The 13,502-nt window shown below is 35.8% G+C and overlaps 1 protein-coding gene and 1 pseudogene across 3 annotated transcripts in view; one reads left to right on the top strand and one right to left on the bottom strand.

Moving 5' to 3' along the window:
* The window catches only part of CENPK (centromere protein K), a 33,438-nt gene that overhangs the window by 16,590 nt on the left and 3,346 nt on the right, over positions 1-13,502 (bottom strand). For all 3 annotated transcript variants that reach the window (XM_019743031.2, XM_074328897.1, XM_074328898.1), the window contains exons 2-4: positions 9,402-9,552; positions 7,581-7,637; positions 3,421-3,493 (exon numbers count right to left, since the gene is read on the bottom strand). In XM_019743031.2, the coding sequence (XP_019598590.2) occupies positions 3,421-3,493; positions 7,581-7,637; positions 9,402-9,518 (247 nt within the window). In that variant the 5' untranslated portion in view covers positions 9,519-9,552. The remainder of the gene's footprint in view (positions 1-3,420; positions 3,494-7,580; positions 7,638-9,401; positions 9,553-13,502) is intronic.
* Positions 4,740-5,823, top strand: LOC109443021 (large ribosomal subunit protein eL18; annotated as a pseudogene).

Genomic DNA, 13,502 nt, shown 5'->3' with positions numbered 1-13,502 from the left:
TAATGTGTTTAGTGATTTCACTATTGACGGGGCATTACCTTTGTGTGTAATTTTTAGTTGCAAAAACAATGATGCAGTAAGCATTCTTTTATTTATGTCTTTCTGTATTGGTACTTTCATTTCTGTGGGACAGAGTCCCAGAAATGGAATTTCACAGAAGGAAATGTGTATTGTGAATTTTAATACAGGATTACCAGATTCTTTTCTAAAAATTTCCGACCAATGAATAAGAAACAACAAAAGATATTACAAACTAAAATTTTTGCTGGTCTGATAAGTATAAACTACTATTTCATTTTAATTTTGTATAGCAAAATGAAATCTTTATACTTAGAAAAGTTCAACCCTTATATTTAGAATAGTTTATCTTTCTAATAGGCCCTGTATTAGAACTGATTATAGGCAGCCCCAGGATGGCTACTAAATCATTTCAATAAATGCGAATTCTAAGAACATAAAGTATAAAAATCTCCCTCTTAGCCAGTGTGGCCAAGAGTAGCATTTCAAGATTCATTCAATCATTTCAACCAATGCAATATGGCAGTTTCTAAAAATACAAAGATTTTTTTAATTTTTCCTGGCAACCCTAAGCAAGGTGGGTATTTGACCAACATGGCAGCCTGTGTATTCAGTGTTAACAGTACCAAGTGTAAGGGATGATGATAATAAGAAAAATTTACCAGAAGGTAAGGGGGATGAGGGGGTAGGGCGTGGGAGATGAAGGTAAGGGGGATCAAATATATGGTGATGGAAGGAGAACTGACTATGGGTGATGAACACACAATGGGATTTATAGATGATGTAATATAGAATTGTACACCTGAAATCTATGTAATTTTACTAACAATTGTCACCTCAATAAATTTAAAAAAATAAAATAAAATTTAAAATTTAAAATTTAAAATTCTTTGATATATACCATCAACATGACATGGGATATGGAGTACAGCATAGGGAATAGAGTCGATGGAATTGTAATAGATATATACAATGTCAGAGGGGCGATGGAATGGGGACAGGTGGTTATCACTTTGTGAGGGGAGAAGAAGTGTCTAACTAGTACATTGTTTTGTACACCTGAAACTAATAATAATTTAAAAAGAAAGAATGAAATACTTAGGAATAAATTTAACATACGAAGCAAAAGACTTGTATGCTGAACACTACAAAATGTTGCTGAAAGAAATTAAAGCTACCACCACACAGAAAGACATCCCGTGTTTAAGGAAGACAATATTAAGATGTCAATACTACCCAAAGCAAACTTCAGATTCAGTGTAATCCCTATTAAAATCCCAGTAAATTTTTTTTTTTTGTAGTAACAGAAAGATCCATCCTAAAATTCACACGGAATCTCAAGGGACACAAAATAGCCAAAACATCCTTTAAAAAGAACAAGTTGGAGGTCTCACACATCCTAATTTCCAACTACAAAACTACAGTAATCAAAACAGTGTGCTACTGGAATGGAGACAGACATATAGACCAACAGAATAGAAAGCCCAGAAATAAATCCTCACTATATGGTCAAATGATTTTTGACAAAGGTGACAAGACAATTCAGTGGGAAAAACGACCCTCTCAATAATTGGTATTGAGAAAGTAGATAATACACATGCAAAAGAATAAAGTTAGACCTTTAACTTTTCTTTAAATTGTTTAAATTTCTATAATTAAAAAAAAAATCTTGATCGAGAAGCAAAAAGTTTATTATAATAAACTAATGGACTAAGGATGAAGGCCTAAGGTAAATCTGTGGTAATAAGGTTCAATGATTAATGACAGGCTGTATGTGAAATATGAAAATGGAAGAATCTAGAGGTACTGAACTTTATGGCAAATCAAATAGATTCCATTCAATGGGTCAGAGAATGAAGACTAGTTCATGAATCTGAGGTTTCTGTCGAATATTCTGGAAAAAATGTCTAGAAGGTAGAGAGATATATAAGTGTGATGTTACAGAGAAGTCTGTTTTGGGTATACACTTTTAGTTATTATGGAAATTGTGTAGCCCCTCCCTCCCCAAGTTCAAATGTTGAAGTCCTAATCCCCAGGACCTCAAAATGTGACTATATTTGGAATTGGGTCTTTAAAAAGTTAAAATGAGGTGATTAAGGTGGGCCTTACTCCATTGTGACTGACATCTTTATAGAAAGAGATTAGGATACAGACCAGTGACTATGTGAAGACACAGGGAGGGAGAAGATGACAGTCTATAATCCAAGAAGAAAGGCCTCAGCAGAAAAGAACACCTTAATCTTGGACTTCTAGCCTCTGGAATTATGGGAACATAAAATTCTGTGATTTAAACAACCCAATCCAAACAACTCAATCCATAGTATTTTGAGATGGCAGCCCTAGCATCCTAATGTAGAAGTCATTAACCTAGATATAACACATAAAAACAGGAGCAGAAAATATAATGCTGGAATAGCATTTAGAGCACGAAGTGAAGTGTTGGGCATAGTCCTCTGGGGAACACCAACATTTTAACATTAGAATATGAACAGCCTTTGAATGCTCAATATGATGCTCAGAAGGCAAAAGGATAGAGTTGGATTAATTAAAATTAAAATCACAATTACATATATGTGGGTGTGTGTATATATATACATATATACACACATATAACCTCTTTCAGAAGTGCTAAAATTAAAAAGACTACTAGATGGTAGTGAGGATGTGGAACAATGGTAGACATTGGCATGAATTAATTACAACCAAGAATGCATATGAAACTGTCTAGGAAGAGAATGAAAAGAATTCCAGTAACTGGGATAGAAGATGATAAACTCAAAGGAGATTAAGAAGGAAATGGGGGGAGTTAAAGGAAAGGAGACAGAGGGGCAGGAGAAAGGAGAAGGGAGATGTGTGTGGAAAAAGAGGATACAATCCATACTGAATACCGCATACAGACATACAGATGGCTTAAAGAATGTAGGCTTTCATAATAGAAAAATAACTCCTAGTTGGGTGTTATAACTACAGATTTTTAAGCCATCTATTTCTCAACTTAAAGTAAAAATATACTTGGTCTTAGTTGGACAAATCAAGAAGCAACATATAATCTATGTACCCTTATGCAAATAAGTATCTAAAATAACTTTTCTTTTCCACTAAGTTTCATTCATTAAGAAACAATTTATAGTTTCTACCTAGCATATAAGACAGTGTCTATGAGGATGAACTGTGGTAATGTCTTCATAATCAAGATTGCTATATCTAATGTGAGACAGATATGTTCACCTATAATAATACAATAATCACAAAATAATATAGGCAAAGAAAGAAACACAAGGTGGCTTTCTGATACCACGGAATTTAGGCAATTTCAAGAAGGCTAAATGGATCTAGTAATTATTCTTGTGATTTGCCATTAATTTGTATACAAAAATACAAACCTAGAAATAAGAATCTTACTTTCAGGAGTTTCTTTCTGCCATTGACTGAGTTCAGCAGTTAAACATTTCACTTGCATAATTAATAATGACAGCTATAAAAAAAACAAGAAAATAAAACAAAATCATGTCTTATGGAATATTCTTAACTACTTATAAATGAAAGTGTAGACATTCTTAATAGTTTAATACAAAGTCTTAACAGAAATGGGTAACGTAATAGCCATCGAAACTATAAAAAAATTATCATTCCAATCAGAATTCTGCTTTAAACCACACTAATTATAGCTCATAAATTGTCTGTTATACTAGTGATATAGTATTTAAAAATGGTCAATTCTACCTCAACATTCAACCTAAAATAAAATAACCTAAGTACATATATTAAGTTTATTCCCTAAATTAGCATTTCTTCAAAAAAATAGGGTCATTTCTTGCCATCATTTTTTTTAGACAAATTTGATTTAAAGATGCTCTTTTTTCTCTCTATGCACTTTCAAAAACACTGCAACTGTTTTTAGCTGAGTAGATAAAAATAACTTTAAATACGTATATAGAGACAATTATGAAATTAATTCCACATGCCACATAAAAACCAGTTTTACTACACAATAGTTTGTAAATTGTGTACCTCTTTAGCCAAAGTTAAATTCGGATGAATATGTTTCTGATATTAGGTGGCTCCAATCATTGTAATTTTGAGCATTACAAATCTATGTTATAAATCTTATGCCGAATTAGACCATAAAATTAAAGTCTCTGTATGCTTAGTTAAATTTCAGAACATTTTTTATCTCCTCTATATAATTCTTACGGGTCGCCAACCAGATAAAAAATGCACATTTCAAAAATGCAGTGCATATCACTATAACGTTTACACTAAAAGAACACCAGGTATTGCCTTTTTAACCAATTTTCCTGATACAGAGTCAGTAGCTCAAAGACCCTGCTCTATATTATAACATTGCCTGTTGAATAGTCAGTGGGAAAAAAAGTCTCTCTGAAAACTTTATATAATTACATGAAAATGTATTTATAGGTGTTTAAATTTTTTACCAAAGGAGAGTTTAACATTATTTTCTTATAATTACATAAGAACGCGAAAAAGTTTTCTGTTAACTATAAAGCAACTTATAAGTGTTAAAAAATTATTATTATTACTAGGAAGGGATAACAAATTCTTAAATAGTATCTAAACTATGCAAAACTATCATGATAAGGAATCCATGTCACTTTCCCTTCACATATTAGGTTGACAGATGCAAAATTACTAATATTCAAGTTTTGATCTATTAAAAAATAGTATAATAATTTCATACTGCTCAACTTCGTACTGTATTAATGAAACACAGCTCTTACCTTGTCAAAGCCCAGCTAAGGTAAACACTCAAATTATTTCTGACCTTGTTATAAAATTGAACAACCCCTTGTAGAAAAAAATAAACAAACAGTAGCATTTCTAAAGTTATTTAAACACAAAAATTTGAGAAATCCTGCCATTTTCTCTTTTAATATTTAACTTATTGCTTTAGAAAATAAATTGAGTTTTAATGTTGAAGTTTTGCAGTTAACAGGTATGCAGAAAAGAGTTGACAAAGCAAGCCTGAGATTATCCTTACAGGCCTACTTGCACAGTTGACCCTGGGTGGGCATCGGGGTAATTTGGATTCTGAGATGGTTCCCACCAACCTAAATAATATGAGTGGCTCGGTTTTTTTTCCAGATCTCGTGGAGCAGGAGGCATCATCACAGAAGTCAACATCCGCCACAACAAAGACAGAAGGTTTGGCGCAAGCAGCCCAAGAGCCATGACATCTACCTAAGGCTGATGGTCAAAGCTGTACCGGTTTCTGGCCAGACGAACCAACTCCACCTTCAACCAGGTGGTGCTGAAGAGGTTGTTCATGAGTTGCACCAATCCATCACCTCTGTCCCTTTCCCAGATGATCCGGAAGATGAAGCTTCCTGGCAGGGAGGGCAAACAACTGTGGCTGTAGGAACTACAACCTATGATGTGCGTGGCCAGGTGGTCCCCAAACTGAAGGTGTGTACACTCCGTGTAAGAAGCTGTGCCTAGAGCCGCATCCTCAAGGCCGGGGGCAAGATCCTCACCTGCGCCCAGATGACCTTGGACTCCCCCAGGGCTATGGCACCGTCCTGCTCTCTGGTCCCCACAAGGGCCAAGAGGTACACAGGAATTTTGGCAAGGCACCTGGAATCCCGCACAACCACACCAAATGCTATGTGCCCTTCAAGGGCCGGCAGTTCATCCGCACCAGAGACCAATGGGCCAGCAACAGCTACAAAAACTAACCCCACATCCCGCCTTGGTAGAAAAAAGATTTTGGATGCTGAAGAAAAAAAAAAGTCACTCACTGTGCCTAAAACTGTGCGTGCAAAAAATATGATTTATGCTGAATACCTGCTTTCCTTCTGAGAGTATAGTATTTTGATAACTGCTAGGCAGAGGATGCCTATGTGAGTAGCCCTCACAAACAACCTTAGACACTGAGTCTGTAAGGAGGACATTTCACACTTGTCACAACTCACTGGGGGAGTTAAGCACGTCTTGTAGGACTCCATCGGGAAAAGACTCCCGAAAGCTCGTGCCTGGTTTCCTGTGGACTTCACCCCATGGTCCAGCTCACTTTACTGATTTTACTCTGTATCTTTTCAATGTAATAAATCTCAGCCATGAGTAGGACCATATCCTGAGTCCTGTGAATCCCCCAAGAGAACCATCATATGGGGAGTAATCTCGAGGACCTTCAACATGATAGGAAAATACATTTTGCAGATTCCTTAGATGTTATTATTGACTATCTCAGGATACTGATTATTTACAACTACATAAGTATTTCCTTCAAAGCCAGTGTTTGGCTCATTGCATGAAAACCATTAGGAAACTTATAATCCCTCTCCCTAGTGATTCTGATTCAGTAGGTCTCAATTTCTACAGTCAGAACCACATTTCCCAAGGAAAACACATTGATAGTTTATTTACTGTATAATGCTTTTCCAAATACAATATTCAGTTTTACCCTGTACAAGAGCTCTATATTTATTGATGGATGCAAGAATTTTAACAAAAGATGGCTTATTTCTTTATCAATTTTTAGATTAAAGATCTGATGTTAGTCACGTCCAAAAGTGACAAATTAGTATTTTCCCCTCCTTTCTCTATCGCTCTCATTTTTTATTGAGTTTTATTAGGCTCATAGATTGTTATTTTTCATATTGTTATAATGAATTAAAACCAGTATTCCTTTTGATGCTCAAATGATACCAAATTTAGACAGCAGGAGTGACTTTAATTGGTCCCTATATCTTTTGACATGCTCCCACCAGTTCTGGAGAACTTTCACTGGACTCATTTATATATTTGACTTTGTTCTTAGAATTTTTATTACTAAAACAATTTTAACTTTTTATGTGATCAAATGCATCTAAGTATTCTTTTGTAATGTCTGGATTTCTATTAATAGCCAAGAGTTTCCCTGTCACTAGATTGCAGTTTCCTTGCTTTTCTTTTAAGATTTTTATAGCAAGCTAGAATTTATGTTTATGTAACGAAAGATGGAGGTTGGATTTTATTTTCTCCCAGATGGATGTGTAGCTGCACTACTATCATTTATTAACTAATTCATCCCTTTCCTAGAGATTGGAACTATCATATTTGTCAAATTTTAAATTCTTAATCTGTTGCACTGATCCTTTGGTGTATTCCTAGACCAATTCCATAGGTCTTTGATTATTAAAATGGAGATCTTAATCCTTTTTTTTAAAACCTAGGGAAAATCAGTTAAGATTCAACACACATAGTAAAATAAACTGTGGCTACTGTACCTAACACAAAGTAGAAAAGTCTTTGGTCTAATTTTTAAAAAGGTTATTGTATCATAATAGCAGCCAATGAGCAATTCACTCAACAGTTAAATTAAATGTATGTGTACCTGTGAAAAGATAAAAAAGAAAATATTCTCTTACTTATAACAGCTTATTCAAAAATTTTTATAAGTAGTTCTCTTAAATCAAAAATAGCAGAGAATTTTACAAATAATTAAACATACAGGTATTAGCAAAACTGTTTATTAATATACATAAATATAGATGGATACACTTGTTAACAAAAACACAATAATTCCACTTACCTATTTTTAGAAAGAAAAAAAGGAATCATACCTGAGCATTTGAATCAGTGAGTGTCTCTGTTCCAACAAGCGATAATTTATTCTGACACTTGATTTAAAAAGAAAAACAAGTCACACAGAATAACCCACAATTCCATTCTCCTCCCTTTATACCAGTCAATGTTATATTCCTCTAATTATCTGATGTAAGAGAAGAGTTTGTTTAAATTCCTCACTTTCTAAGCAAGAGGATAGGAAAGGCAAGCAAACAGGTCCCAAGGTGAATACATCGAAAGTAAAAGGGGATACAAGACTCTATACAGAATGAAAATATGAGTACAAAAATTAAGGAAAAAAGAACAACAACTAATAACTAGAGTGAATTAGAAGCTAAATAATGGGAAAATAAGGAACAAGAGGGAAAGCACTACAGAAAAGTAACAAAAGAGATACTATAAGATAGTTAAGACCATAAGAAAATAAAACCTCCAGGAGACATTGTTTCTGTGCCATTAAAAAAAGCCACAGCCATTAATGGTGATTATATCTGAGTAAAAATATGGGTAATTTAAATTTTATATGTGGTCATTTCTATCTCCAGTATCTTTCTACAAAAAAATACTTTTATTTTTTAAAATCAAATTTCTATACTGAAAAATATCAAAAGCAAAGATTATATAAATTATCTTGAAAATACATTCACAATACAGAGAGTACCAAAGATTTGTGTTAAAAAATAATTTTAGAAAAAAAAAAGGAAAAAAAATCACACTACTCTGCCCTAATCTGAAACTTTACTGGGAAGAATAAACCGCGAAATGTGTCTGTGACCTATATTATACATTACGCTAATTCAAGTAGAACAAATTTTTACCAATATACTGTAGTGCAACGGAAGTGATTCTATTTCACTAACTCAGAAAATGTACATATATTTCACACATTTTATAAATTAATTCATATTTCCACATTTCCACTCAAATTCACATAATTAAGTGTTCATTCCACTTCTGTATCTCCACCAACCACCCACTGGCCCAAACCAAGAACCTAAAACTATCCATAACTCCCCCCATTTCACAACAATTAACCTCCAAGTCTTTTTGGTGCTATCTCCTTAATACCTCTTGAATCCATTCTCTATTTGCAATGACAGGATTTAGCCCTTTAGTACTACCAGAACTACTACTAGGACCTCCTAAATGCTTTACCTGTAGTCTTACTCTTCTGCATTCCACTTTCTTCAAAACGACCAGAGTAATTTTCCCAAACTATGTATCTTTATCATGTCACTTCTTGTGTTCAGTCCTTTAATGGCTCCCCATAGTATACACTCAACAAAATCCTTCATGTTCTTACCCCTAATTACCTGTCCAGTCTCACTCCACAAGTCCTTCCTTCTTCTCCTCATTTACCTAAGTCACACTAGTATTCTACTTGGAGATCTCTCAACTGTCCCAACCTTTACATATTTTGTTCTTTGTGTTTTGTTTACCTCTCCCACTTTCACAGGCTAACTCCTGTGAATTGCAGTCATTACCCCTTTTAGGATGCTATCCTTGACCCCTTGAGTCTAGGTTTAGTACTCCTCCTAATTACAGCCTTTGCACTTCTACCACAATAATTCTAACATCATGACTGTTGCCTCCATTAGATGATAATCTCCTTGAGGGCAGGGACTGCCATAATTTTTTCTTTCTACAGCTCACCCAGTATAAAGTTCCTTGAATGAATGTTTATAGTTCTAAAAACTATAAAAATATTTATTATATAATGGCTTTTAGGAATCAGCATAATTATGTCTTTTCTAAGTCTATTATTGAAATGGAATTAACTCTTACATTAATTATCACTTTTATCTCCCAATACTTACTTCTTCCATATCTTTCCACATTTCTTCACATTTTTTAATAAGTTCTTCTTTAGTATCTGTAACATCTTCTATATCTGTAGTACTATCTGGATCTCGATCTTCCTGACTCACTGACATGTGTCTTGTGATTTTCTTAGCCTTTTAAGAAAAACTAAAGTAAAAAAAATATTTATTCATTTAACAATATTTGTTGAAAACCTATTACCTGCCAAATACTCACCTGGGAGCTAAAGATGTAACAGTAAGCAAAATAGGTAAAAAATCCCTCCTACCACTAGAATCCCTCACATTCTAGTTCAACAAAAAAGCCCCCCCAAAATTTTAACTATATACTCAAGTACATCAAATTATTTATAAGTGTTATGGAGAAAAGCAAAGCAGGGAAGAAACACAGGGAATGCTAGGGCAGGGGCAATGTAATTTTACTGAGAAGTTGATAACTGAGCAGAAACATGAAGGAAATAAAGAAGTGAGACATGAGGATATTTAGGGGACTAGGTTCCAGGCAGAGCCACCTGTAAGTGCAAAGGCCTTGGGGCAGGAATATGACTGCCTGTTCCTGAAGCAGTAAAACAGCCACTGTGACTAGAGCAGAGCATGTAAGGTAGCGAAAACATGATGAGGTCGGAGAGGAAAGAGAAATGAGATCATGTGGGCTTTGTAGGACATTTTAAGGACTTAAGCTGAAATAATAAGTGATTAGAGGAATTTAAATAAAGGAATAACATGATTTGAATTATGTTTGAACATTATAACTCTGGTTAATTACAGCCAAAAAGGACTGAAATAGGAAAGCCAGTTAGAAAGCCACTGCAATAATCCAAGTAAGATGTAGACCAGGAGAATACTGAGGCAGTACCAAATGTCCAATTCTAAGCATACTTTTAAAATACAGCCAACAGGATTTTCTAACAGCCTGCATATATATAGTGTCAGCCTGCATATAAATAGTGTCAAAGAAAGAGAGGGGTCAAATTATTACTAAAAAAGTTTGGACCTACCCAGTTGGAAAGATGGAATTGCCAGTTACTGAGATGGGGAAGATGGTGGAAGAAACAAATTCAGCAAGATGTGGGGGAAAGCTGATTAGGCATTCAGTTTTGCAAACAAAAATAAACTTATAAATACAAACAACAGAATGGTGGTTAGCAGAAAGGAAGAGGGTTGCAGAGAGGGCGAAGTGGGTGAAAGGTGTCAAATATATGGTAACAGTAGGAAACTAGACTCTGGGTGGTGAACATGCAATAGAATATACAGATACCAAATTATAATGACGTACACCTGAAATTTATATCTTATTAACTAATGTCACCTCAACTAATTTTTTTTTTAAAGAATTAAGTTTAGGACATGCTAAATTTAAGGTGTCTATTAGTGGAGCTACTGGTTAGGCAACTGGATATACCCGCCTGGAGTTCAAGGGAAAGTCTGAAGCTAGAATTTGAGTCATCACCATACAGTTATTTAAAGCCATGAGGCTGGGTGAGATCAGAAAAGCAAAGTGTACAGATAGAAAAGAGAAAAGTTCCACACCTGGAGATTGAGAAGATGAGGAAGAACCACTTAAATAGTCTGAGAAGGAGAACCCAGTAAGATAAGAGAGAAATCAATAGTACAGTATCCTGAACTCCAAGATAAGAAAGTGTTCAAGGAAGGAATGAATGATGAAATGCGAAATACTAGAGATAGGTCAAGTAAGATAATGGACAACTTACTTAGCAATATGGATTGGGGACTTTATTTTCCAATAATAGTCACAGCAATATTTCAGGTTGTCACTCTCCATCCAGAGGCAGAGCCTATTTACCCTTCCCTTGAAACTGAATATGACTTTATGAATAGAATACAGTGGAAGTGCTGCCACATGACTTCCAAGACTAAGTCATAAAAGGCAATACAGCTTACATCTGTCTCTCTCTGCACACTGATGCTTGCAACCCAAATACCAAGCGGTGAGGAAGCCCAAACTGAAGAGATCACATGGAGAAGAGCACATACCTAAAAAGGTTCCCAGCCAAAAGCTAGCATCAACCATCAGACATACACATCATACACACGCACCAGTTTTCTGATGATTCTGCACCCAGGCAGTCTTCTAGACAAGGGTCCAGACATTGTGAAGCAGAGACAAGTTGTCCTGCTGAGACCTGCCTGAATTCTTGATGCACAGAATCACAGAGCATGATAAATGGTTGTTTTACACATCTAAGTTTTGGGATGATTTGTCACAACAATTTCACTGGGGGAAATATGCACAAATGAGGCCATTATTAACCTTTATTAAGTGTAATTTTAGTAGAATGGTGGGAGTGAAAGTTTCATTGGAGTGGATTCAAGAGAATAGAAGGCAGAGAACTGGATATATCCAGTACATCAAGTGTTCTTAAAAACTTTTCTCTAAAGGAAAAGAAACAAGGTCCCAGTTGAGGTAGATATGGGATCAAGAGATTTTTTCTTTTTTTTAAGATGGGAGAAAACACATCTTTGTTTCTTCCCCCAATACAACATCTTATTATGATAAACAGAAGGAAATATTGCTGATGCAGGAGAGAAGGAAAAAGAATGGGAGCTAGTCCATAAATAAAGGGACTGGCTTAAGATAGACGTAATGAGGTCTGACAATTAAGTTCGCGAACTTGTCACCATGTACATACATTGGCAGCACTGTACAAACAGCTCGGTAAGGTTTCATAATCTTGGTATATCTGGCTCACAGCTGTGTTTGTGTCAACATGTGGCAGTGTCTTGCTGAGTGGTGTTTAATGTTTGTTCGTTGCCCTAATTCAAGCTCAGACACTCTCGTGATGGCACACAAAAACATGCACTAATGAATCTCTCGTTAAACTTGGCAAGAGTGGAAGTGAAATCAGGGACATGTTAGTCCAAGTTTCTGGGGATAATGTCATGAAGAAAACGGCAGTATACAAATAGATTAAATGTTTTTATGAGGAGAGAGAATGCGTCACTGGTGAAGAGAGGTCAGGGCGGCCAGTAACGAGCAGAAATGACAAAAACATTGCAAAAATTCATCAAATTGTGCACCAAAATTGTTGGCTGACCATGAGACCCAAGTAGCAGACCCAAGTAAACACCTATAGAGAAACAGGAAAATCTGAACTAAAAATCTTGGCATGAGAAAGCTATGTGCAAACATGGTCCCGAAGGAGCTCACCGATGATCAAAAGCAAAAGAGAGCTGAAGTTTGCCAAGACCTTTTGGAGACGCAAGACAATGTTTTGGGCCGTGTTATCACTGGTGATGAAACATGGGTGTACCAATATGATCCTGAAATAAAGCGTCAAAGTGCACAATGGAAATCAGGCAATTCTCCACAACCAAAAAAGTTCCATCAGTCCAAACCAAGAGTCAAAATGGGGCTGGCCCAGTGGCTCAGGTGGATGGAGCACGAGCATGAGTGGCTGGCAGCCATCGTAAGCGGCCGGCAGGGGAGGCGGGGGTGCAGAAGAAGTGTGTGGGGGGGGAAGAGTCAAAATAATGTTGCTAATGTTTTTGATATTAGAGGGATTATTCATTATGAATTTGTACCAACTGGACATACAGGTAACCAAGTTTACTATTTAGAAGTGCTGAAAAGGTTGAAAAAGTTAGACAAAGACGACGTAAACTTTTCGCCAACAATTCATGTCTCTTGCATCACAACAATGCACCAGCTCACACAGCACTGTCTGTGAGGGAGTTTTTAGCCAGTAAACAAATAATTGTATTAGAACACCCTCCCTACTCACCTAAGCTGGCCCCCAATGACTTCTTTCTTTACCCAAAGATAAAGGAAATATTGAAAGGAAAATATGTTGATGACATTGAAGACATCAAGGGTGGTATGACAACAGCTCTGATGGCCATTCCAGAAAAAGAGTTCCAAAATTGCTCTGAAGGGTGCACTAGGCACTAGCGTCGGTGCATAGCTTCCCAAGGGGAGTAATTTGAAGGTAACCATAGTGATATTCAGCAATAAGGTATGCAGGACTTTTTCTAAGATGAGTTCGTGAACTTGTCACAAGGGTGGTACAACAGCTCTGATGGCCATTCCAGAAAAAGAGTTCCAAAATTGCTCTGAAGAGCGCACTAGGCACTAGCGGT

This window comes from Rhinolophus sinicus, linkage group LG03 (genome assembly GCF_036562045.2).
Source record: "Rhinolophus sinicus isolate RSC01 linkage group LG03, ASM3656204v1, whole genome shotgun sequence".
NCBI classification, from domain to species: domain Eukaryota; kingdom Metazoa; phylum Chordata; class Mammalia; order Chiroptera; family Rhinolophidae; genus Rhinolophus; species Rhinolophus sinicus.
The sequence above is the reverse complement of the archived record's forward strand: the minus strand, read 5'-3'. Positions and strand labels throughout refer to the sequence as shown.